This window comes from Molossus molossus, unplaced genomic scaffold (assembly GCF_014108415.1).
Source record: "Molossus molossus isolate mMolMol1 unplaced genomic scaffold, mMolMol1.p scaffold_m16_p_1, whole genome shotgun sequence".
NCBI lineage: Eukaryota > Metazoa > Chordata > Mammalia > Chiroptera > Molossidae > Molossus > Molossus molossus.
The window spans coordinates 11,183,646-11,211,317 of record NW_023425344.1 but is presented as its reverse complement, the minus strand read 5'-3'; the positions used below and the strand labels follow the sequence as shown (position 1 = coordinate 11,211,317).

Sequence of the window (27,672 nt, the reverse complement as noted above, 5' to 3'; positions counted from 1 at the left end):
CCACTGTTCAACACTACTGGAAGTTCCAGACAGAGCAATTAGGCACAAATAATAAATACAATACATCCAAATTGGAAAGACAATTAAAACAGTCTCATCACAGATGAAACAATCTTATACAGAGAAAATCGCAAAGAATCCACGCACATAAAAATGTTATAAGAGCTAATAAATAAATACAACAAAGTAGCAGGTTACAAAATCAAATTAACACACATAAGTTGAATTTGTATACCACATCAATGAAGAATCCAAAAAAGGATTTTAAGAAAACAATTACTTTTACAATAGCATCCAAAATAAAATACATTGGAATAAATTTAACCAAGGAAGTAACAAACTTGTACCTTGAAATATATAAAACATTTCTGACAGAAATTAAAGATGACCTAAAAAAAACAAAGAAAAGACATCTAGTTCATGGGTTAGAGGACTTAACATTGATAAGATGGCAATACTATCCAATTTGATCTACATATTTAACTCAATCCCCATCAAAATTCAAATGGACTTTTTAGCACAAATGGAAAAGCCAATCCTCAAATTCATAAGGAATTGCAGAGGACCCCAAATAGCTAAACAATATTGAAGAATGAACAAAATTGAAGAATGCAACTCCCCAATTTAAAAGTTTACTGTGAAGTTAATCAAAACAGTCTGGTAAAGGCATAAACAAAGACATAGAATTGAGAGTCCCGAAATAAACTCATCACATGTGGTCAAACGATTCTCAATAATGGTGCTGGGACAATTAATTGCATGTCCACAGGCAAAACAATGAAGCGAACCTCTACATCACACCACATTCGAATATTAACTAAAACTGTATCAACAGCCTAAATAAAAAGTTAAAGGAATAAAACGCTTCGGATAAAACACAGGGACAAATCTTCATGACTTGGATTTGGCAATATATTCTTCGATATCACACCAACAACACACGTAACAAAGAAAAATTAGTCTTCATCAACATTTAAAAAATTTTACATACCTAAAGGTATTAAGGAAGTAAAGAGAAAATATTTGCTTATCATATTTATCTGCTAAGGATCTACTACCTAGTACACATAAAAAACTCCAAAAGGAAAACCTAATTAAAAAATAGACAAAGGACTTAAATAGACATTTCTCCAAATAAGATACACAAATAGCCAACAAGCACATGAAGATATTCATCATTAGTCATAGGGAAATGCAATTCAAAACCACAATGAGGTATCACTTTAATCTACTAAAATGGCTAAACCTTTTTTAAATGGAAAAAAATTGAAACCCATGTACAGTTTGGCATAGCCTCAAAGATTTAAGCAAACAAATCACAGTATGAAACCATAAAACTCCTAGAAAGAAACTGGGGATAAGCTCCTTGACATAGGTATTGGGAATAATTTTTTGGATGTGACCCCAAAAGCAAAGAAAACAAAAGTAACAAACACGTGGTTCTATAACAAACTGAAAAGCTTCTGCACAGCAAAGGAAACCATCAACAAAATGAAACGGTAACCTATGAAATTAGAGAAGATATTTGCAAATTACATAACTGATAAGAGGTTAATATCCAAAATATATAAAGAACTCATGGAACTCACTAGCCCCTCCACCAAAAAATAATCCAACCAAAAACACAGGCAGAGGCCCTGGCCAGCGTGGCATAGTGTTAGTGTCAGCCCAAACACTGAAGGGTCACGAGTTTGATTCCCAGTCAAGGGCACATACCTGGCTTACAGGTTCCACGCCCCACCCCCACCCCCACCAGTTGATGTGTCTCTCTCACTTCGATGTTTCTCTTTCTTAAAAAAAAAAAATCAATGGAAAAAATATCCTTGGGTGAGAATTAATAATAAGTAAGTAAAAATGGGCAGAGGAACTGAACAGACATTTTTCAAAGACACACAAATAGCCAACAGATTTATGAAAAGGTGCTCAACATCAGGAATCATCAGGGAAATGTAAATCAATACCACAATGAGATACTACCTCATACCTGTTAGTGGCTATCATCAAAAAGACAAGAATTAACAAGTGGTGAGATTATGAAGAAAAGGGAACCCTTTGCACTTTTGGTGGGAATGTAAACTGGTGTAGCCACTATTAAAATAAGTATAGAGGTTCCTTAAAAAATTACCAAAGGATCCAGCAATCCCACTTCTGAGTATATCGCCAAAGGAAAGGATCTCAAAGAGATATCTACACTTCTACGTTCACTGAAACATTATTTACAATAGCCAAGCTATGAAAATAACCTAAGTGTCCATCAGTGGATAAATGGATAAAGCAGATGGGTGTGTGTGTGTGTGTGTGTGTGTGCGCGCGCGCACGCGCGCAACAGAATATAGTGCAGCCATTAAAAAAGAAGGTGATCCTGCCATTTGCAACATGGAAAGATCCTAAAGACATTATGTTAAGTGAATAGCCAGACAAAGAAAAACAAATACTGCATGGTGTCACTCATATGTGAAATCTAAAAAAAAGGTCAAACTCATAGAAACAGAGTAAAAAAGTGGTTGTCAGGGACCAGACGGTGAGGGAATTATTGAGAGGTTGAGAAAAGGGTAGAAACTTTCAGTTATAAGATGACTAAGTTCTATTCCATTTTAAAAAAATAATAAGTTCTGTAGACCTAATAGTCTACATGTTGAACATAGTCTATAACACTGTATTAAATAACTGAAATTTGCTGAGAGTAGAACTTAAATGTTCTCACTAAAATAATACATAAATAAATAAATGAGGTGTTGGATGTGTTAATTAACTAGATTAGGGGGAGACCTAAGAAGAAAAATAATTCCCTTATGAGCCAGTATACCCAAAGAATGGGCACTCAAATCCATGTTCATGCATGTTCATAGCAGAACTATCTAGTCCCAGTAGCCAAAAGGTGGAAACAGCCTGGTTAAATAGCTAAACAAATTGTACTATGTATATAAAATGGAACATAATTATGCTATAAGAAGAAATAAAGTACTGATACAAGCTACAATATGGATGATCCTCAAAGACAAGCTAAGTGAAAGAAAGCACACACAAAGCCACATACTGTATATAATTTCCATTTATATGACATATCTAGAATCGTTAAATCTGTAGAGACAAAATACAAATTGGTAGTTGTCGGGAGGAAAAATAAACAGCAATTGTCTAATGGGTTAGCTTTCCTTTTGAGATAATGAAAATGTTTTTAAAAAGTAAAGTTGGTACCCTGGCCAGTGTTGTTCAGTTAGAGAGCATCAGTCCGTGCGTCTCTCTCTCCACAAGCCTCCCTCCCTTCCACTCTCTCTAAATCAGTGGGAAAAATAACCCCAAGAAGATTAACAATAACAAAAAAAGAAAATTAGAGGTGGTGCTTGTACTACAGTATGACTGTACTAAATGGCAATAAACTGTTCACTTTAAATTTGTTAATTCATGTTATGTCAATTTTACCTCAGTAAAATAATCAATATAAAAAAATTTAATAGAACGTTTCTATATGCTAGAAAATATAGTTCAAGAGTACCGTAAGAAAAAAGATGCAACCCCATACCATACCCATCTTAGACCTTCGACCTACCTAATGTAAAATTAGTTTAATTTATTTCTTAAGACTCTTAGGGGAAAAATATTTTAAGTCATAAATCACAAAGACAGGGAAAAAGATGAAAATCTGATAGCAACCCCTTCCAATTCTCGGTACATGCAATTTGAGAGCAAAACTAGGTATATTGGTCGTGAAAGTGGAATTTAATTATTATATTCAAAAGGCAAAATTTCTAAATGTTGGCCAAGTTTAAAATTCAGCCTAATAATTTTAAGTGTAAAGAACACAAATGTATATGCTGAAAATGACATTTTGGAAGAATAGGGCAGTGATTATTTCTTACCTCACTATCTAAGAAATCAGAAAGAAGTTTCAAAACATTCTTGGCTGTCGCAGTCACTTCTTCAGCTTCTTTTGACTCTTGTTCTTCATCAGTGTTTATTTCTGCATCTTCACTTTGAACAACTTTGGCTTTTTTAGTTGTAAATGGTTCAATCCCAAATGTCATCAGTTGGTCAAAAATTGTCTTTAAAGCACTTATTTTTATTGTCACATCATCAATTTGCAAAACCTAAAATGAAACATCCCCCAACAAAAAGTATAGTAAACTTTTCATTGTTATGCTGCATAAAATTAACATGTATCTTATTTTTTTCTAGTCTAATTTCACAACAGTGTCAAGCCTACATAAAACATTTTTCAAAACAATTAAAATTTCCATTTTTTAGTTATTTTATTTATTTGTACCATAACATTTAGAGTTGTATTTTCTTCCTAAAAAGTTCATCTTCAATTAAAAAAAGGTCTGGAACTAGTGTCAGTCTGAATTATATTATGTTCCTTTTATTTTAAAAAGATAATAATTACATTCTAACAAATAAAAAGCATTCATTAAATATCAAGACTCTCCAAGGTTACCAAGTTTCATTAAAGGTAAACTTTCCTCTAATTAGCTCAATAATTCAGATTCCATTAACAGTGAATTCAATTTTCAATGAACTGGACTGTACTCCTTTATAAAAGGGGGTGGTCTAGAAAGCCCAACAATTTGTATAAGTCTATCCCGATATAAAACTGAATTCCCACATACCAAATTTCAAAACCATGAAAAAAAACAGAGCTGAATATTTCTAATATAAAGGGATTTACTATAATCTTTAATGCACTTAAGTTTTGGTGAGTGATAAACTACTTGGCTATATTGCTTACCTTTAGAATTAATAAAAGTTCACATAAAACTCATTTTATTTCATTTGAACTCAGTATTCACAAACATTTTTAATTTAAAAAAAATAGTTACTTTATTCAGGCAAATATTAATAACCAGTCCCTGAAAAAAGTAAGTTTAGAGATCAAAGTTATTTAAATTAGGAAAAAAGAAAACTAATTCTTTAAAACGTTAATTCTATGACAAGGCTGCTCTTGACTGGTTTGATTTGAAAGAAGGCAAAATTGTAGAATGGTCTTGCTAAGAAACATTCATCTTTCACATCAACATGACTTTGACAATTCCTTTCACTACAGAAAAGGACATAGGAGCAAACAGTACCCAGGCTCCCACAGCTCTCTCTCAAGTGGGGATGACTTAGTGCTAAATCACTTCAAAATGCTCCAAGACACTCTTGCGTATTAAATTCATATTGCATTTCTTTTGTCTGAAATGACCAAACCACATATTATTACTGATATTATGTCAGCAAAAGTTAGAAGGATCAAAATTCACATTTCATCTTTAAAGGTCAAGTGAACTTGAATATTTTTGAAAGAGTTCTATGGTGCTTCCTTTGCTGCCGTACTAGAAATTTTATATAAATGTCTACCTCCAGTCCCCTCTGTCAGAATTCCAACTTCAATATAGCAACTTATCATTTTTCAGCAGCATTCACAATGGTACATAGGATATTTTAATGAATGTTTACCTCATTTTTATAGAACCAAAAGGAACCACTTAGTAAGCTAGACAAAAATGAACCCTTCACTATCAAATAGTGTTCTAGTAAGGTTTTTCTTCACTTGAAAAAAAAAGCAATCCCTCTTCTGGGTATCTATCCAAAAATTTTGAAACATTTATTTGCAAAGATATATGTACCCCCTTTTTACTATTCACAGTGACCAAGACATGGAAACAACCGAAGTGTCCTACAATAGACAACTGAATAAATATGTTGTACATATACACAACAGAATACTACTCAGCCATAAGAAAAGATAAAATACTGCCATTTGTAACAACATAAATGGATCTTGAGAATATTATGCTTATGCGAAATAAATCAGAAAAAGTCAAGAACCATATGATTTCACTCAGATGTGGGATATAAAACTGAAAACAACAAGTGAACAAATAAGAAAAACAAAAAACTCACAGACGTAGACAACAGTACTATGGTTACCAGAGGGAAGGGGGGGTAGGAGAGTAGTAAAGGGTAAACGGGGTCAAATATATGGTGACAAAAGAAGATTTGACTTCTAGTGGAGAGCACATGATGCAATATACAGATGATGTATCATAGAATTGTACACCTGAAACTTATATAATTTTATTAATCAATGTTACCCCAATAAATTTAGTTTTTTTTTAATTGTTAAAAACGTAGGATTTTATTTCCTGGGCACCTAAAAGCCAATGCATTTCACAACAGTAAACAGGACTTCCTTTAAAATTACTAGCAGAATCACTGATGCCTACTGCACCATATAGTATTTATTTTCCATTGTGTTTTCTAAAATGTAAGCTCCTATCTTATTTTTTCTAAGCTTAAAATAAATGCTGGGCATATAATATGCACTCAATAAATATTACTATGATTAATTTTAAAAATCCTTAAATAACTGACATTTCGCCCCTTTTCTACAGAGGTGTTTGAATAAGAAAAACCACGAGATAAAAATTGAGTCTCTAAAAAGCATCATCAACTTCAATATGCTCTGGAATAGATTAAATTTAGAGTACTAACATTATCACCACAGATTCTGAGTATTTTAGGAAAAACAATCAAGAGTTTGTCACAAGATCATCCTACCTGCAAGAGTAATACGAAGTGTTTACTTGCAAAATTCTGATTCTGTAGTCCACAGCATCCCAAGCATAAAACAGCCAGATTTCTTACTACAGGATGAACACTTATTATTCCAGGAAGAATCTAAAATGAATTAGAAATTATAAAAAATTTTAGCAGGACAAGAAATTTAAAATCATACATTAAAAACATGATCAAAATAATTTCTATATGATTTTATAGATCTAGATTTCCATATTGTCTACTAACTCAAATAAGTCAATTTTCTATTGAAAAGGTAAATATTAAATTGCTAAAACAGAAGAATACATCCAGAGTGAAATAGTCTGATCATGAGACACCTCCCCTTCTACCTGCTAAAACTTTCTCAATGGTTTCCCAATGCTCATAGGACAAAGATAAAACTACTTAACATGACATAAAATTTCTCACTGTGTATTCTTTCCCAGTATCATCTTATATTATGCTTACCCCTTGCTCTCTGCTTATTCAATTGGTTTGATTGTGATGCCTCCCACTTATTGCTGTCCAATAGAAATATAATGCAAGCCACATATATCATTTTTAATTTTCTAATAGCCACATTAAAGTAAAACCACGTGAAACTCATGTTAGTATATTTTCTTTTCCCAATATAACCCAAATGTTATCATAAATCATGTAATCAATATTTAAAAATTAAGATAATTTACAGTCTGTTATTTGTACTAAGTCTTTATCCATACTTAACCAGAGAGAGACTGCAGAAGCTACTATACCAACCAGCTATTCTAAACCCTTTTATGTTAAATATGAGCACCTTCCCAGTAATATACTCTTAAGTCACATCTCATTTATCTTCCTCCTTAGACCTGCATAGGCTTACTTTAAATAGTTTAAAAACCTGTAATAAACTACAAAGTTCGTTAAGAGTAGAGGTACTCTGGTTACTGGTCAAAATAGTGTGGCCAGAGGTAAAGCAAGTATTATTAAATGAATGCAATCCTTATTTACACAAATTGAACCTTTTTTTTCCCCCAGTAAAAAAGCTAGTCCAATATACGGTCTCATTCTACAAAGATATATCACTTCCAAATCACAGTGTAAGAAACTTGAATAATTTACCAATTTTTTTTTCTAAGTGCCTTTAGAGATACCTCACTAAAAACTGGTATCAGACACAACAAAATGACATTTGCAGAATATAATATTGTAGTGACAGTACTGAGACTGATTGTTACAAACTCTTTGAATATTAAACGGTCATATCCTAATTATATAGAACACTGGTCCAATAACAAAATAGAGAACAGCAGCTGGGAATTTATCTCATTCAATGTTGAGAGATAAAAGTTAACCATTCTTTCCATTATTTTCTGCAGATAAGTCGCCTTTTTATATTGAAATCTGATGGCAATTAAATTCAGGTATCTTTCCAAGCTACTGTGTGAAGAGGATGATGAAGGCCATCACTATACAGCATACTGCAACATAAGGACTATTCCGTTCACCAATTCTGGCGCATTTCCAAAATGCACCCAACAATCCAGTTTTATTTCTGTCCAGGAGGCTAGGTGCCAGGGATCGGATATAAGCACAGGTACATATAAACAGCAAGATTACAGTCAACAGGCTCTAAAAATTGAAAATGGCAGACATAGTGAGGCCGGCGAAGCCCCAGCCACATCACCCTTCCAAAAAAAAAATGTTTTAATAAATATATAGTAATAAATAAACTCCTTCACAGAGTTCACAATGTATCTTTTCATATTCTTACTATATATCAAGATTCCAGTAGTTCAATATTCCTGTCATTTCCTCTTACTATTCAAAGAATGAAGATATTCTGCATCTCTTTCCAGCATAAATTAATTTTTGAAAAATTTAAAAAAAAAACTACATACTAGGTCTTTACGTGCATTATTTTAATTTAATCCTCATAATATGATTGAAGCCATTTTTTTTTTACCATTTATATTATCAGACATTTAAACTGTTCATCTTTTCATTCTTTTGAACTCCAAGGAATATATTACTTATAAAATGAGAAAGGAGAGCACTAAAATAAAGCTTCAAAGGCCACCAACATACCAAGGATTCAATGATGCCATTCATGGTCGCGCTTATCCCTGTTGAAGTGGACATCTGTTTCAACAGTTCATAACACAAAATAAGACATTTCTGTAGTGTTTCAGCATCATTCTAAAAAGAAACAAAATATTCAGCATTATTAAGAATTTCTTCTACCCATTCCTTAAATGTCTGCTTTCTCAGGGCTTTGTCTAGACCGTATTTCCTCTGCTGACACACTCTGGGCAATCTTACCCAGTCATACAACTTCATTTACTATCTGTGAGCTAGCTCAGCTATTTTCTGAGTTTTGGATTCATATATACAACTGCTAGAAGACATTTAGCCTTGTATATTCCACAGGCTTCTCAAACTCAAAATGTCCAAATCCTTCCTCCTCTTGTGCTATCCCCACAGATGTCAGTCATCTATCCAGTTGTCCAAATCAAAAGACTAGTCATCTATCCAGTTGTCCAAATCAAGACTATCCCCACAGATGTTAGTCATCTATCCAGTTGTCCAAACCAAAAGACTCACTCTTCTTTGTTCCTAATTCCTAAATACTTCTCAAATCTACTACTACTTCCTATATCCACCATCATTATCTTGTTCAGACTGCAACCACTTCAAGCCCACAGTACTATAACAGTCTTCTAACTGTTGTGCCTGCCTAGTTTTTTACACACTGCAATCCATTTTCTGAGTAACAGTGATCTTTCTAAGACAAACCTCATCCATCCTACCCCTTAAAACCCTTTAGTGGTTCATCATGATCCTTGGGTAGCACAGAGTTTTAAATATTGCTTATACAAGGTCTTACATGACCTAGCCCTTAATTTTCCCTCCAGACTTCTAATTCTCCCCCTCAGTTCTCTAATCATGTGGATCTGAAGTTTTTAAACACAACAGGCTCTTTAACTTCTGAGCCTTCACACAGTTGTTCCACCTGCCTACAACATTCCCTTAACAATTCATTGCTAAGAGACAACAGAGTGCACTAAAAGCACTAATCGAAAGCCACTTGACTGGGTTTGAATTCTGTCTCCACCATTTACTACCTGTGTGACTTTGGGCAAGTTATCTGCCCTCTAAAAATGAGAATAATAATATCAACATCATAAGGTTATAATCAAGGACATTCACACTTGTGAAGTGTTTAAAGCAGTGACTATCACAGAAGAAGCATCCTGTTTATATTATTATTTTTATTCAAATCATAAGTTAAAACATTTCTTCCTCTGGGAAGCCCACAATACCCTATCTAAGTTAAATAAGTAAAAGCGAAAACCCCTGTACTATACATAAAACCCTATATGTCTCTGACCATAGCATTTATTGGGCTATGCTGTAACTGCACTATAACAAGTTTATAACCCTTAAGTAGGAAAAATAAACATGTAAATAGTCAAAGCATGTCAAGATAGACAATATTAATCATGTAGACTACCTTTGTTTTGTTAACATTTTCCTAATTCAGACCTACAATTTATATCATTTTTCAGTTTATATTTTCATTTTAAATTTGCTCCTCAAATTTAAGAGCCTATAATAATCCACAGACTTTGTCAAACAAAAAGAATAAGCTACTAGCTATGGAAATAAAATTCAGCACATTTATTGGGAAGGTGAGGTGTTACAGTGGAGCTGTTTATGGCTAAAGAGCTCAAGGACATCACATATCTTACAGAACACTTCTGTATAATAAACTCCTCCCTATCCAACATTTTCTGTATGAGAATACACTTATCAGCACTTCCTAGACTAAAAGTGCAATGATAAATGTTTACTTCAAAAGGTATTATCAGAAAAGACCTCTTGAATTAAAGTTAACAGCATATAGTATAGTAGTTGAGATCATTCTATCTTACATTTAATTAAGACTAGTTTGTCAAATACAATTAAGTTTTGCCCTGGCCAGGTGACTCGGTAATTTGGAGCATCATACTATACACCAAAAGGTTTCAGGTTCGATCCCAGTTGGGCATGTATAGGGGCAACCAATTGATGTTTCTCTCTCTCTCTTTCTCTCTCTCTGAATAAAAACCTATTCTCACCTGAGGATTAAAAAAATAATAAAACTGCCCTGGCTGGTTTGGCTCAGCGGTTAGAGCGTCGGCCTGCGGTCCTGAGAGACCCGGGTTCGGTTCCCGCTAAGGGCGCGTACCTCGGTTGCAGTTTGTCCCCAGCCCTGGTCGGTTGTGCGGGTGGCAACCACTCGATGTGTTCCTTTCACATTGATGTTTCTCTCTCTCTCTCTCTCTGTTCCTCTCTCTCCCTCCCACTCTACCTGAACAAAAAATGGAAAAATGTCCTCGGGTGAGGATAAAAAATAATAATAATAATAATAATAAAACTGAGTTTTAAAAAGACAGCTGAAACTTAGCTTTAAATGTTGCTAGATATGTTTACTATTTCATTGAAAATAACAAAGATACTTAACTTTTTCTAAAAACAAGAGTACAGTGATACACCACATGTTTGGTCAATGAATGGACCATATGCATACTAGAGTGGTCCCATTAGATTCTAGTATAAGCAAAAGTTTGTGATGTTGAAAGAAAAGGCTGGACATGACTAGATGTTGAATTTACTCCTAGCACTGGGTGGTTTAAGAGGTTCAGCATGCTGTCTACACGCTGTGCACCAAACAGTGGCTGGAGCCAAGAGTTGGCAAGGAAAGGTGGAGAGGTTGGGGAAGGGAGGCAGTCCCTGTCTGAGCGCATTGGCACACATGCCACACATACACTGCACACACACTTGTGTACAAACTCCATTCCCTTCCCTGTTTCTCTCTTTTTCCTCCCAGTCCTGTTTCTCTCCACCCTCACTTTCTCTTCCTCCTCTCCAGCTTTATCTCTGTCTCTTTTGATATCTGCCCTTCCTTTTTCTTCATTCCCTCTCTCCCTCCTCCTTGGACATACTCGCCCTTGATGGAACATCGCTCCACAGCCCTACCCCTGCTCCCCAAAACGTGCGTAAGAGCACATGCATGCACACACACACACACACTCTTAACATTTTATACTGTATTTTTATTGTACCTTCTCTATGTTTAGATATGTTTAGATACACAAATGCCATTGTGTTACAAATGCCTACCTACAGTATTCAGTACAGTAACATGCTGTACAGGTTTGCAGCTGAGGAGCGATAAACGATACAACATAGCCTAGGTGTGTAGTAAGCTATGCCACCTAGGTTTGTGTAAGTGCACTCTATGATATTCACACAATGACAAAGAAGGTGAAGGAATTAGCCAAAGCCCTTAGACACAGGTAACAGTGTCATGATGGCCACAGAAAATGGGGAGCTGGGGTTGGGTGGATATGAGCAAAGGCAGCAGGAAATGGGAACATCTGTAATAGTGTCAACAATAAAAATTGAGTTAAGCCCTGGCCGGTTTGGCTCAGCGATAGAACGTCGGCCTGCGGTCCAGAGAGACGTGGGTTCAGTTCCCACTATGGGCATGTATCTCAGTTGCAGTTTGTCCCCGGCCCTGGTTGGGTCGTGGGGGTGGCAGCCACTTCAATGTGTCCCTTTCACATCGATATTTCGCTCACTGTCTCTCTCCCACCCCACTCTATCTGAACAAAAAATGGAAAAATGTCCTCGGGTGAGGATTTAAAAAAAAAAAATTGAGTTAAAATTGCCAAACAACACATGCCTCAGAATTTACCTATTATGTGACACATAATTAAAAATTTAAAATATGTGTATAATGGTACAGTTACTATTGAAATTATTTTCCTAGTAACAGAAAGGTCCTGAGTCTTCCACAAATAAGGAAAAGATAAATAGATGGATGCATTTTCCTTTTCTTAACCATTCAAAACAAACAAAAACTCAACCAGAAGGAAACCATTTCCTTGGCAAAGAAGTCTTCATTTTTATTTTAATCCTCACCAGAGGACATGCTTTTATTGACTTGAGAGAGAAACATAGATGTGAGAGTGAAACATCAATCGGTTGCCTCCAGTATGTGCCCCGACCCACGGGGATCAAATTCGCAACCTGGGTTTATGCTCTGACCAGGAATCAAACCCACGACCTTTCGGTATGTGGAAAAACACTCCAAACAACTAAGCCACACTGGCCAGGGCAGAAAAAGGACTATAGATTCCAGGGGTTAGCATTTAAGGAAGCAAATAAAGTCCTAGCTACAATAATGAAAGTTAATTAAGGCCTTTCAAAGTCCAAAATAGAAAGGAACAGGAGGGAACAAAAATATTTTCATATTAACTCATGGTACTGTTATAAAAATCTCTCCTAAGTGAACATATTCTGGCAGCTTTCTGAGTTAAGAAAACAAGGTTTAGTTGGGATAAATATCAGTTGAAATTTAGTATAAAGAAGTTATCTGTACCTTCTCTACATGGACTTCCTTAAGTTCAAGTTGCTCTGTCTCTTTCAATAGGTTTACTCTGGCATCTTCTAATGCTTTTATTTCTTCTTTTAATTCTGATGCTTGATTAAAATCCTGTAAGGTAATGCAATTTTCCAAAGCTTCTTTTGCCTCAATAAGTTTAACTTTTATTTCAGCCATCTAGGAAAGATATAAAATGACTATGTAAATACCAAACAAAATCTATTAATATGAAAATCTGTAACAAACTGAAGAGTACAATTTAACATCTCAACGTCCCAGAAGTTAATCAGTCAGGCATATACAAAGTTGTAGTCTTCCTGAAACAGAGACCGATAAATCTTTCAGGCTGACATAATCTGGCAGCATTTTAGATACTCTTATACTTTAATAGTTAACCAATAATTTGACCTCATGAGAACAATTCTGAAAATGTACAGCAAGAAGGAATAAAAGACTTGCACAACTACATTATATTCAAGTATTTCTTTATTTCAGAAGAGATTTACCTTGAGTTCTTTCTTTCTTGCATCAGCTGGATCAATTTTAACACCAACAGTAACAATTGGTGCCCGAATCTCTGAGATAATTTCTGTAACCTGACAAGTTATAATACAGAGTACATGCTTTAATATATGTTCTATTTCAGAAAATGACATCAAACTGCTATATAAAACTCTAAGTAGTATTCAATCTCTTGAAAAATAGAACAAAATATACAAGTGAAAATGGTACATATTCTATTTGCTAAACAATTTTATAAAAAAACTGACCAAATAATACATCTGACTATAAACTCTAAGATTATGGGAGGATAACAGGCACGTAGATACTGAAGATAAGTTCTCACATATTGCTTGAGAAACAGAAAACATGAATATAGTGTCTTAACATCAGGTACCATAAAACTAAAATTCTCTGCCTAAAATCTTCACTTCCTTCCCTTGTTCAGCTCCTTGGGAGTTAAATATAAAAAACGGAATACTCTTTGTGCCCTGGATATATAATGCATAATGACAGCATAACTTTCTTTTCAGAGCCACTAGAATTGGCCGATTCAGGAAAAGGCTGCATCCCAAATAAGGGTACTTACGCAGACACTAGATACCCACTAATTAGAAATGTTGTAGAAGGGATTTATGTATAAGTATGTGTATCTAAAGAGAGATTGGAAAAGACCACCTCTGAATTAACTTACATCTCTGAGATGGTATGATTTTATGAAAAGCAATGACAGGTCTACTTTTTTTTTTTTTGGTTTGGCTTTTTTTGGCTATCCCAGAGAAAATAACAACAGTAATATTATAGTAACATTTATTTCTGTATTTACAAAAGATTTCATGAACATTATTTCATTAAATAATGAAAGGTAGGTTTTATTGTTATTCTTATTTTGCAGACAACTAAAAGGTCTAAATTAAATGCCTTTCTCAAAATCACAAAGCCAGAAATCTCAGAGGGGATCTGAACCCAGGTATATAACTTGAGCCAGTTCTCAAACACTCTAGTGATCAATGCCCAACATCACCTCTTCCCTAACCTGCTCCATTTCAAATGATACAACACAATGGTATGTTAAGAGGAGGAGATGTGTTTTTAAATGTGTGTGTGTGAGAGAGAGATCTGGTTTTAATTTTAAAAACCTGAGACAAAAAAATCAAAACAAATGGAAGCTAAAGACAAAACAAAAAGTACTGAAAAAAAAGTTAAGACAATCCTGTCATTGACCAAAACCTCTTATCTTGATCTATAATGAAGAAAATTACTTACAATTTGTGTTCTCTTATTATCATCTGTAACGATGTGGAGCAGTCTCTCAACAAGAAAAGAAATTAGGGACATCGGGGTTGTGGGTAGAGTAAGAATCTCCTGTAAAATAGCCAGCAGTCGTTTCCTGCATTCAAAGAGAACTATTTTAATTTAAATATGACACCAGAAACACATTTTATCTCTAAAATTTCACCTCTTCTTCAGACTTAATCATATTTGTCTCAGTTCTTTTTTATTACTATAAGTAAAAAATATATGTATAGATTTTAGGTCAAAAATTCATGTTCTGAGCCCTGGCCAGTTTGGCTGTGGTTAGAGTGTTGGCCTGCGTGCTGAAGGGTCGCAATTTTGAGTAGCGACTTTGATTCCCGGTCAAGGGCACATTACCTGGGTTGCCAGGTTTGACTCGTGGCCCATCAGGGTCATGTGGGAGGCAACCAATCCTGGTGTCTCTCTTAAATCAATGACTGCTCGCGCTCCCCGTCCCCCCGTCCCCCCCCCGCTACCACCACTCCCTCCTACTCTATCTTAAAAAAAAAAAAATCAATAAAAAATATCCTCAGGTGAACATTAACAACAACAAAATTATGTTCTGTAAAAAATAATAATTTCTAAAAATGACCTTATAACACTAGGGTGGGGAAGGCAAGAGGGGGGTGAAAGTGGGAATGAGGGAGGTGAATGGGGATAAAAGGGGGACATCTGTAATACTTTCAACAAAAATAAATGACCATATAATCTTTTATAAACCAACATAATGAAATGACAAAATACCAGAAGGAAATAAAATCTTTTAGATAGTACTACTAACCCTGTCATGATAACAAATAGATTTTTAAGCATAAACCTGCAATTTCATTGATTTATTCTAAAACACTGAATTAAGGCCACATAAAATAAAAAAATAAACAAATAAACATAAAAAATCCTCATTAAAAAAATACCTTATATATTTTAATACACACAAGTGCACACACACACACACACACACACACACACACATACAGGATGTCCCAAAACACGGTATACACACTTTTTAAAAATATTTTTTCTTTATTGATTTTAGAGAGACAGAGGGACATCAATTGGCTGCCTCCTGCATGCCCCCCACTGGGGATTTGGCCCACAACCTGGGCATGTGCCCTGACTGGGAATCAAACTGGCAACCTCTTGGTGCATGGGTCAACACTCAGCCACTGAGCCACACCGGCTGGGCTGTATACACACTTTTTAACAGCTGATAACTCACAATGTTCACTCCTTTTCAGGTTTAATTGATTTGAAATAATGGGTGAAGCCAGATTATGCTTTGAACAAAGAAAACTTATCCTGAAGTGCCACTAGACTTTTTTTATGGGGATACACAAAAGATAAAGTTTACGGTGCAAAAGCATTAACAGTTGACAAATTAAGAGTGCACAAATACCAAATGAAATGATTTTTGGTGTTTGTGATTGCACTGCCTCATGTTACCAGCAGGGCCTGGACCAGAATGATCATCCGTTTGAAAACAAGTGCTGACAAAAAAAAAAAAAAATTCATTTCTGTAGATTCTTTTAAGTTTTGAAAACAAACTGTATATTAATAAACACTGACTTTATAATCATTCAAAGTGTGAATACATGTTTTGGGGACACCCTGTATATAGAAAGGGAAAGGAGGGAAATTGTATGTTTTCTTTTATATATTACATATATAGAGAGGAAAGAGAATACTTTTTATAACATGTCAGAGAGTTAGGTTAAATACAGGGGTGTGCAAAAAAAGGTTTACAGTTGTGAGTACACAAAACAGTTTATTCTTGTATAATTATTTACTAATTATTATTTTCCATACAAACAACTGTAAACCTACTTTTGTCAACCCCTGTATATTTAATTATATTGTAAAAATACTGTATTTCAATATAGGATTGGAATAAATTAGAACTAGGGTTAACATTTAGACATACCTTCCTCCTTCTTCGTTGGTATCCAAAGACTTGATAATTAGAATCAATTGCTGACCTATGAACTCTTTTGTCATCAAATGTCCAATGTAGGAAAAATCATTTCTGTGTTCATCTTCAACTACTGGAATGCTCTGAATATAACTAAAACAAGAAGAATTAATAAAATATAGAATGTGTTAAAAAAACATTGAACAGATCCCCATTAGGTCAGAAAAAGGTCTTTTTTCAGTTCACATTAATACAAATATATGGATGTTTACACCACATGATACCAATTTGGTTTACAGAGTACATTCAATACTACTGTCATGAACTTTTTTGCAAACAAACTTACTGGTATGAATCAAAATAATTTGAAATATATTTTCATTAAAAATTAAAATTTCCTATGAGAAATTTTAAGAGGTACATATTTATTTCTCTCAAACTGATAACTAATTCCTTCAATGTCACTTGTATTCTCTTATTTTTAATTTTTTTATCTTTCTATTATAGTTGATATTCAATATTATTTTCTATTTGTTTCAAGTATGTCTCTAATATTCTCAATTAAAAGTTCTGCATTCCTTCTCCAAAATCCAATTTCATAAAGAGCTAGTCTTCCTTCATCATCATCCTTAATTAACCATTATTTTGTTTAAAAGAATAGTGGTAATAATGCTAATTATATAAGTAATCCATGAATACAATAACCTTTTAAAAAATCAGAAAAATATAAATAGCTTTATGAATCTGTATTATCCTTGCTTAGGGGCCCTACCAATCTCTGTATTGTTCTTATTTTAGTGTAGGTGCTACTGAACAGCACCTTCAACTACCCCTGTATTCTATCACTGCCCTAATTAAAGCCTTTTACAATCCTCACCTAGAAAATACTCAGTAGCCTACAGAAGGTCTCCCTTTTGTGTGTGCTTAAACAACTAGATGCCTGTAGGTTGCAATATAAAAAACAACAATCCGGATGAAAAATGTCATTTTAAAAATGTCAACAAAAATCAACTTATAGAAACTGCAGAACTGTGTATGTAAACACATTGGCTCATCTTTTTTAATGCTTTCCAAGAGTGTATAAAAGCTCAAAAATCTCTGGTCATGAGATTAGAACCTTCATGGGCATCAGCCACCCACTGGACTTTTACAAGAAGCTAAAGAAAGGCTACACAACTAACATATATCAAAATCAATAAATAGATCAGCCCTTGCCAGTGTGGCTAGTTGGTTGGGCATCATCCCATGCACAGAGAGGTTTCAGGTTCAATTTCTGGCCAAGGCACATGCCCAGGGTACAGCTTAATCCCTAGTACAGGGTGTACAGTAGACAGTCCATCTATGTTTCTCTCTCATCAATGTTTCTCTCCCTCTCCCTCTAAAGATCAATAATATATAAATCAACACACACACATATATATATATATATTTTAAAATCAATAGATCAGTATGTAGTTACTGATTTCTGATAGTTAAAAATCCTTCAGTCATCTCTGAATCCCTTCCTACTTTACCCCAGCTTTAGCACAATGCACAGCATCAAAGAATATTTTTTTCATTAATCGGTAACAAATCCTAAACTGTACAAATGTAACTTAAAATGGAACCACCAATTTTAAGTACCATGAAATCATCTCTTTTAACCATTTTTAAAGATATTCATTATAATGAAGAGATCACTAAGAAAGCCTTATTTAAAAGTTCACTCCAAGAATTTGTATGTAAGATAACTTTCTAAAAATTGTGTTGATGTCCCTCTTTCTTACTCAAATTTGATAAGCCTCATTTAATATCCCTGATTCCCCTCTTTATGTGAACACCTTAGGTAATAGAAAACTGTTTTCTATCAGAATTCTGAGTCACTAACTCTTCCTGCTACAAAATGCCTGAAATATATTCCTAAGATTATCTATCATGAAAATTTTTCCATTTAATTGTTTCTGTACCCAAGTATATTAATCCTATCTAGTAATGTTGCTCTACCTGTCAAAAATCATTTTTATTAAGTATTCTTTCAATTAAAATACAACTTTTAAAGTTTTCCTCTAAGTGAAAAAACAAGTTGACTGAAGTTATTTCAAAATTCACAGATTAACCCTTGCCTTTCTCTTCCCCTTTCAGAAAAAAAAAAAAAAATCACAGATTAAGTGACAAGTGACAAAGGAAATATAAGAATAAGTAAGCTCTTTAGATGTCAATATTAACTAAGAATTAATCAATTTATGAAGCAGTCTCTGATAAGAGCTTCCCCCTCTATGTCATTTAAATATTTAACATCTCCTATTTTTCTTTTTTTTAAAACCACTGAATCATCCACTTTATTTTTTATTTATTTATTTATTTTTTATCCTCACCAGAGGACATTTTTGCATTTATCTTCAGATAGAGCAGGAGAAAGAGAAGGGGGAAGAGAGGGAGAGAAACATCGACATGAGAGAGACACATCGAGTGGCTGCCACCCACACGACACCAACTGGGGCCGGGGACAAACCACAACCGAGGTACATGCCTTTAGCGGGAACCGAACCCAGGACGCTCTGGTCCACAGGCCGACTCTCTAACTGCTGAACATCTCCTATTTTTCTATTTCACCTATCTTCCATAATAATTTATTGCTCTCATATTAATACATATTACTAAGCATTACATCAAACTCATTCCCTTTAGAAACATTTCAACATGACCCAAACAGCACTATAAGGAATACTCTAACTAAATGTTAAAACCTGAAATAATTACCATTAAAACACTAGTAAATTCACATGTTTTACATGATGTTACTAAGAGCTCAAGCTGTAAGTTCCCATGTTGGCTCACATTTAAGATATTTATCCTAGATTAATATTTTGCATATGAAATTCAAATGCATTTATAGCTCTGCTTCCTAACTCACATGTGAGAACATTATAAGCAAAAACAGAACAGTATTATTTCATACAAAAAAAATTCAGGCCTATGGCCAGTGTGGCTCAGTGTTCGAGCGTCGACCCATGCACCAAGAGGTCAGCAGTTCGATTCCTGGTCAGGACACATGCCCAGGTTGTGGGCCCAATCCCCAGTGGGAGGCATGCAGGAGGCATCTAATTGATGTTCTCTCATCAATGTTTTGTTTCTCTCTCTCTCCACCTCTCATTTCCTCTCTGTAAAATCAATAAAGGGGGGGAAAATTCAGGCCTATAATTCATAATATGCTTTTAAAAATGCATCAAAAGCATAAAGTTAAAAATCTACACACCAATATATATAACTTTTGGCACAGCAATTCCACTTCTGAAAATCAACCCCTCAAAATCCCAAATGTACATAAAAATGTACAAGGAAGTTTAACACAACTATAAAATCGGTGAACTCCTAAAATGTCCATCAACAAAGGAGTAAATGCAATACCACCACACTATCAAATGATATGCTGTTAAGACTGTGATATATTTATATGCACCAGCATATAATGATTGCAGACACCAGTAGTTTAAAAAAAAACAACACACTATATATAGTGTGCTATATTTTTTAAAAGCATTTCTGCATTTAGTGTACTTGTAATGCAAACGTAGAGAAAGGTTTGAAAATATTCACCCCAAACTGTTAACTCCAAAGAAATCAATGAGATTTGAGGAATAAGGAGTTAAAAGAGGAAATTATACATTTTTATTCTATATACATCTTTATTGGAATTTTGACAAGAATGAATTCATGTTTTATTCGTAGAATTTTAAAGTGGAATAAGAAAAACGTAGAGTAATTCAAATAATTTAAGAAAAAAAGTACATTTTGAAAAAATAAACAAAAAGCCAAATAGTAACAGTTTTAATTAATACTAAAACTGACCACAAACGTCTACCCTGTCAGTTGGAAAACTACAGCCCATGCACCAGAGACAGCCTACTGCTTGTTTTCTATAGCTTGCAAGCTAAGATTTTTGCATTTTTAAATACTAGTTTAAAACATGTATGTGAAAATACATACATGTGAAAATTATATCAACTTCAAATTTTAGCGTCGATAAAAGTTTTGTCGAAAACCACTCACACTTACTTATTCATTCCATTTTGTCTTTGGCTGTGTTTGCACTTCCACAGCAGAACTGAGTCATTGTGACAGAGACAGTATAGCCCACAGACTCTCACCTATTTACTATCTAGCACTTAGAAAAAGTTTGCTAACCAATTTCAGAGTAACACATCATTTTCAAACTTTATGGAGAAATGTACACAATCACATCTTGTTTCCAAGAAATGTCCCTAAACATATTAACTTCTTCTTTCTTCAGAAAGACTCAATATGCATACCTATTTATCTCTGCTTGTCCAAAAACATCCTTTTTAATTTATTCCCAATCAAGCCCGTCTTTGAGGGAAGGGGGACTGCGAGACTGGCACAGATAGCAACACAATACAGTCCAAACCAAAGGACAAAATTTTACCTCAGTAAATACTCTGCATATATCACAGGCTCTGGCAAAATCTGCTCTAAAAAGTCTTCACCTTCATCTCCTTTTGACTTCAAATATTCACAAAGGACACGCCAATACAAAGCATTTTCAGGAGTTAATGTTTCCACTGGAATCAATTTCCTTCATTTAAAAGAGAGAAAATAAGAGAAAGCATGATCTTAATATCGTTAAAAATTAGAACTGAACAGAAAAATGGGAATAAGAAGCAACTTGATTTGTAACCACTATCCATTTAAACTGCAAAGTCATTAAGTTATTCACAAAAATGAATGAAAATATTTAGACCTTCCCCCCCAAAAAAATCAAACCAGCAAATATACCACAGAGATGCAAGTTGTTGGACTTTCCATGGTAGGCCAATACAAAAATTAAAGTACCAAAATAAAAAAATAAAAAATGCACCTATGGTAAATTAATGAGTTCTTACAAGGGAGAAAAAAGGGGAAAAAATTCACCAGAATAAAAAAAATAAAAAGGGGTAAGATAAAAAGTATTGATACAAACTGAAGTAATGGGGCGAGGGGACTAATTTTCATTGTAGAGGTTCATTAGTATCACATTTCAAAGTATGAATAGTTCATCTACCTGTCATCGTTATTTTTACAGATTTCTGCCAGTTCATTAAGAGGAGTCACTGAAAATAAGGCATTGAGAACAGAGACTGCCACTTCAGAAGAATTTTCCACATCCAACCGATGAAGCAACTCTAATATGTTCCCTTCAGTAAAACGCAGCCAGCCTTGGAGAAGATACTTCTGTGTTGCTTGTTTCACAGCCTCTGTTAAGTCATTTGAAACACAGGTGAACAGAGGCTCCCTCTAGCTTCCAATTCCTGTATTTTGTCTGTTTTCATTAATTTACCAGATCAATGTTAACAGAAAGTTGATATTTACAATAAAAATGGAAAGAAACCAAGAGGCAAAACAAAGCATACAGATGAAAAACTAGGGGGGGGTGGGAAGAGATAAACCACAGAACTTATATGCATGTATGCATGACCAATGGACATGGACAACTAAGCCGGGGACAGGGTGGAAGGGGATAGGGTGGGGGGTGCCAATGGGGTAAAAAGGTAAAATATCTGTAACAAAAAAATAAATAAAAATTCATAATAAAAAAGAAAAACTAGAAGTACAATGATACTAGAAAAATCACTATGATGCTCATTTCTGAATAAAAATGAAAAAGGTCAGAACCAAATACATAACCACTACCACAACCCTGCATTCCTTCTCCCCTAGTGTTCAGTGTGCTGTTCAGGTCTTAGTCTAGACTACATAATACCTATTATTTCACTTGTTGATTGATTTCATCTATTACACATGATACTATTTACAGTAGTTAATTATACAAGCATAATCACTGAACAACCTATTCTTAACTTTTAAAGTCATCTTAATCATTAGTCCTGTGATAATTAATGTTTTCAAACTCAGGTTTCCTTGCTACAGCAAAATTAAGCCTTCTCACAGCGATTGGAAATTTAAGCTAGATAATTCCTCATCATTCCTGTAAACAGATTCTCAGTTTTAACAGGAAGAAAACAAAATAAAACAAAAAATCTAAGAACATTATACTAGTATGACAGTTCCTAATTGCTGTTTCCAAAGCACAGAACACATTCATATCAAGATACACACTTTTTTTTTTTTTTAATCCTCACTCAAGGATATATACTTTTTTAGATTTTTAGAGAGAAAGAAAGGGAGAGAAACATCAATTGGTTGCCTCCCATATGTGCCCCAACTGGGAACCAAACTCACAGCCTAAATATGTGCCCTGAGGGGGAATCAAACCTACAACAACCCTTTTAGTGTAAGGGATGGCACTCCAACCAACTGAGCCACCAGGCCAGGGCAAGATAGTATTTTAATAAAGTAGAGAGTTGAAACAAACTCTGCTCCTTCTAAGTATCAAGATCTTTAACCTTAGGAAATGTTTTCTATACAATACACCAAGACAAATTTCCATAGGCTGTGGAAATAATAGGCTTACTTGACTTAATTTAGGACACCTGTTTCCTAAAGCGTTTAAGTCTGAATTCAATATTTACTGAAGTTTTATATATGAAGATGTCTATCTTACCTGATCTGTCATTAAGACCTTGTTGAAGGAGCATTACTCTCTGAGCAATGGACATAACTCTCATATGAACCTTTTCACCTAAAACCTTAAATAGATAATATTAAAAAGATGGTGATTAAACTCAACATAGTTTACATATTTCATAACTAGTATTAATTCCTTCATCTGAGAAAATTACCCAGACTCCCCCCAAAAATTAATATCTGGTGACACATTTAATGCAATAAGATTCTACTTAAATTACCTATGCTCTCCGATAGCAAAAATCTCAATTAAAGAAATCATTATTATTTGCCAAATATTTTTCAAAAGCATTTTAAGAATATGGCTTGTCTTTTAAGAATATGCTCATACAAGATACTGAACTTATTTACCTGATAAGCCAGCTTTCTGACAGCCTCTTTCACATCCTTGGTGCGCCCTACAATTTTTGGCAAAGTCTTTGCTGATGGTACAATACATGATAACACTGCCCGCCTAACTTCTGGATTTGAATCATTTTCGATCAAAGTTGCATACGCTAAAAGTAGAACAATACATTTTAGTGCATTAAAGAAATATTTCTTTCACCACAGTCATAAGACAGCTCACATTTCGATATTTAGTAGTATCTTTAAAATAATAAAAATATCATTTTTAGCTGAAGATTTTTGTCTGCCAACTTCCCTTAACAAGGACAGAATGGGAAATTACTCAATGGACTGGGCATGACGGCTAAAACAAAAACAAATAGCCAGAAAGATCATGGAAAATCACCATTAAGGTTATGTCTCTGCTACTCTTCAAGATTTACAAGAATGTCTACTATAGCAGGCAGTTTATTTTTAAAAGGATATGGCTTTATAAAGTACTCATTGCTATTTTGATTTTTAATGAATTCTAAAAGAAATAACTTCAGGTTTTACTCACTGAAACAAAATCCATTCCTGTATTTAAATATTTATTTACCTCTACTTCTAAAATTTTCCCCAGGTTTACAAGCAAATACATGTTGACTATTAAACATATGTGTTTTACACACTATTATTATGTGCATCATTTAACACCAAAAAATACCAACTACCACTGGTTACCAAAATTAATTATAAAGCTAGTAACAAGGACAACGAGAAAAATGAACAGAAGAGTAGCCAAATATACCTACGCTATCTTTATAAGCCCAGAGGTAGGGAAAGATTTCTTAAATAAAAGATAAAATGTGCAAATCATAAAGAGATTGATAATTTTGACATTAGGAATTACGTCCAACAAAAGACATCCCAGAAAGAGTGCAACAATAGGTCATCTAAAGTAACAAGAAATCTACAATTTACATAACCCAAGGATTTCTTTGCAACATAAAGAATTCCAATAAATCATTAAGACAAACCAACAACAACAAAAATGGGCAGAACACATTAACAGGTGTTATATAATAGAAGAAATATAATTGGCTGCTAAATATCCAAAAAGACACATATAACAATGACATACATCATATATCCAGATAAACAAAAAATTTTAAATCTGACAATACCAAACATTGGAGGCTTTTATGCACTTTTATTGAGAATATTTATTGTTAAACTGTTCTATAGAACACTAGTATCTTGTCTAATAAAGCTGAATGCACTTTATAACCTAGAAAAACTCTAACCTATTCACTAGAAACCATGTGTAAATTCATAAAAACACTTTTTTAAAAGCAAAATAAGTGAAAACTAGAAGATCCAACAATATTAGAGATAATAAATTGTGCTATGTTCGTATCACAGAATTCTATAAAACAGTAGTAAATAAACAGATCAACATGGATGAATGTTACAATTAAAAATAACGTTGAGAGCACAGAAAAATGTATTATGACACATAGAGCATACAAAATGATAGGCAAAACTTAACATTACTTAGAGGTATGCACATGCAGTTAATTGTTTAAATAAAAAGACAAGATAATCCAAAAATCAAGATAATCATTATCTTAGAGAGTGATGTAATTGAGGTGAGGCATAAGTTAGGTTCCAAAGTTACTGATGATGCTCTTATTTTTTTAAGTTGGGCGGTATCTCCTTGGGTTCTTTTTAAATTATATATATATATATATTTAACATATATATATAGTTCATAATTTCACATATATATATAGTTCATAATTTAAAAAATTCATCTACTGCTAATTTAACAAAGTCATCAAAACTGAAAAAGGATTTAGGTAGCTAGACATACCATTAGCCACTGGGCATTCATCATCTTTGGGATCCTGAAGTCGTGAAAGAGCCAGAACTGCCTGTAACCTCACATTTGGAATTTTATCTTTCAATCTGATAAGCATGGCTTCATTAATTTTATCAAACAAATCATCATCAATCTGGGCATTTTCTGGCATATTTCCCAAGAGCTTGTTTATGAGCTGGCACACTCTAAATCTAACTGCATTGCTGTTTGCTTCATGAGACTAAAATAGAAACAAATCAAAATTTAGTCGCATACCATTGAATTCTGTATGTTTAGAACTCAAGAAATTACAACATTAATTCATTACTTGCAGAAAAACTATGCTACCTTGATCCACATGCATACTAAAAATATGTTTTATAAATTATCAAAATATACAGTCTGAGGTATTTGCTAAATTACAAGAGTATATTCCTCTTTGTAGGAACTCTTACTCTACTTCTAAAATAGATAACTCATTTAACATAAATGTATGGGAGAACTGGTTTAGAGAAATCGTTAAGAATGTAATCCTGGTGTTATTTTAAAAGTCCACCTTTTATAGGATATAGGGAGATAAATGGTGATGGACGGAGACTTGACTTGGGGTGGTGAACACGCCATACAATGCACAGATGATGTGATGTAGAATTGTGCACCCAAAACCTGCATAATTTTGTTAACCAGTGTCACCCCAATTAAATAAAAAAGTAATTTTTTAAAAGTCCACCTTTTAACCTTAACGAGTTCTAATATTTCCTATAAAAAGCAAATTCGTTCCCAGACATTTCCTCATTTACCAGATCTTTCAGTCTCTAAAATAAACAAACTCCCATGGCCCTTTTAATATAGTAAAATTTTCTAGAATTACTTCCCCAAAGTTCTCACTTTCATAATACCTTTAACAGAAAAGTACACAAATAATTTAAAATGCCACTGTCTTCCTCCTCATCATCTTCCGCATCTGACTGGTGAAATGAAGTAACAAACTTCGCTGCAAATTCAATTACCCTCTCCACAACAGGTTCACGTTTATACACCACCATGGCATATTTAAGATAATGAATGAACTCCTCGTGAAAAATTGTTTTATCCATCTGAAAGACAAAATAAACCCTTCACACGCACTGATAAAATCCTTATTTTCCCAACATTACCCTAAGCCTGCTGAAAGCCTTAGGCATAACTCAAACTAAAGTCATTATTTAATAAATTCTGAATTATCCAAACCATCAAAAGGGAAATTAATTTGCACGAATTTATCTCCAGAGAAATTTACTCCTCCCAGGGAGAACACAAATCGTGAATTTTTACATGAAAGGATTCCTTTTTTCCCTCCAATATCCCCAGAGTCTCAATATGCACTGATATCAGTTTAGTAAAAATATGCTTCATGGACCCAAGGGCGACAATGGCTTTAACATTTTACAATTAGCCTTCCTGTTGCACAGAAACTCCCTTTTGATATAACTTGCACAGCTCTCTCTTATCTTCGAGTCCTATTATATCGACTGACAATTTTTCTTGGACCCCAAAATAATTTATTTTCCCGAAATGCACTGTCCTATTCTTTTCACGGCTCCACTCAAAAAACAGTATTTGCAGGAAGGGCCAGGTCCTCTTAATTATTTGCTATTTAACCGTGGGGGGGTTGGACCTGGTGACAGACGGTCGGCGGCGACCGGAGCGACAACCCCCGCTGAACCACAGCACTCGGGATCCACCCTCAGGCCCGATTACGGTGCCAGGTCGCCTGGGCACTTGGAAACATTTCTCTCCAAGTTCACCGCCCACGGAGGATGAACGGCCCGCGCCGGAGGCCGCAGAGGAGGGCGGGGTGCCCGGCGATCTCCCGCAAGTCGCCAGATCCGGAGGCTCGAGGAGACAGGAGTCGCGGTGCGCGGAGTCCCGAGAGTCACTGGAGGGCGAGGGGCAGCGGCGACCCGGGGCCTGGGGGTCTGGCGCGCTTACCGTGCGGTAGGTGCGGCTCAGCGCCACCACCAGCTTCGCCTGGTTCTGGTGCGGCTGCTGCGCCAGCTGGAAGGCCTCCTTAATGGGCAGCAGCTTCTTCTCTGCCCCCATGGTGGCGCGACTCCGCGGGGACGGGCCCTTCCGGCGCCCTGGCTGCAGCTGGACCGACGGACCACAAGCCCAATCTCCAGAGTTCCCTCGGACTCCTTTCTGTGGGGCCGCGGAACACACAGGGCGTGGTTACCGCCAGAGCGTTTAAATAACTCCCGCGGGAGAAGGAAATATCGCGACACTGCCGAGATGGCGTCGGGA

At 34.8% G+C, this 27,672-nt stretch overlaps 1 protein-coding gene and 2 pseudogenes across 3 annotated transcripts in view; all 3 read right to left on the bottom strand.

Annotated features, from left to right (window-relative positions):
- Positions 1–27,530, bottom strand: part of NCAPG (non-SMC condensin I complex subunit G) — a 37,157-nt gene extending 9,627 nt beyond the window's left edge. Inside the window, exons 1-14 of one of the 3 annotated variants that reach the window (XM_036251972.1) lie at positions 27,361–27,530; positions 26,289–26,486; positions 25,402–25,630; positions 23,571–23,716; positions 23,197–23,281; positions 21,697–21,889; positions 21,082–21,231; positions 16,671–16,811; positions 14,720–14,843; positions 13,459–13,548; positions 12,950–13,129; positions 8,608–8,718; positions 6,541–6,660; positions 3,861–4,088 (exon numbers count right to left, since the gene is read on the bottom strand). In XM_036251972.1, the coding sequence (XP_036107865.1) occupies positions 3,861–4,088; positions 6,541–6,660; positions 8,608–8,718; positions 12,950–13,129; positions 13,459–13,548; positions 14,720–14,843; positions 16,671–16,811; positions 21,082–21,231; positions 21,697–21,889; positions 23,197–23,281; positions 23,571–23,716; positions 25,402–25,630; positions 26,289–26,486; positions 27,361–27,471 (2,106 nt within the window). In that variant the 5' untranslated portion in view covers positions 27,472–27,530. The remainder of the gene's footprint in view (positions 1–3,860; positions 4,089–6,540; positions 6,661–8,607; positions 8,719–12,949; positions 13,130–13,458; positions 13,549–14,719; positions 14,844–16,670; positions 16,812–21,081; positions 21,232–21,696; positions 21,890–23,196; positions 23,282–23,570; positions 23,717–25,401; positions 25,631–26,288; positions 26,487–27,360) is intronic. The other 2 variants (XM_036251981.1, XM_036251988.1) reach the window with 2 other exon arrangements.
- On the bottom strand, positions 7,899–8,175 carry LOC118624055 (annotated as a pseudogene).
- On the bottom strand, positions 17,379–17,478 carry LOC118621874 (annotated as a pseudogene).
- Positions 27,531–27,672: the final 142 nt, after the last annotated feature.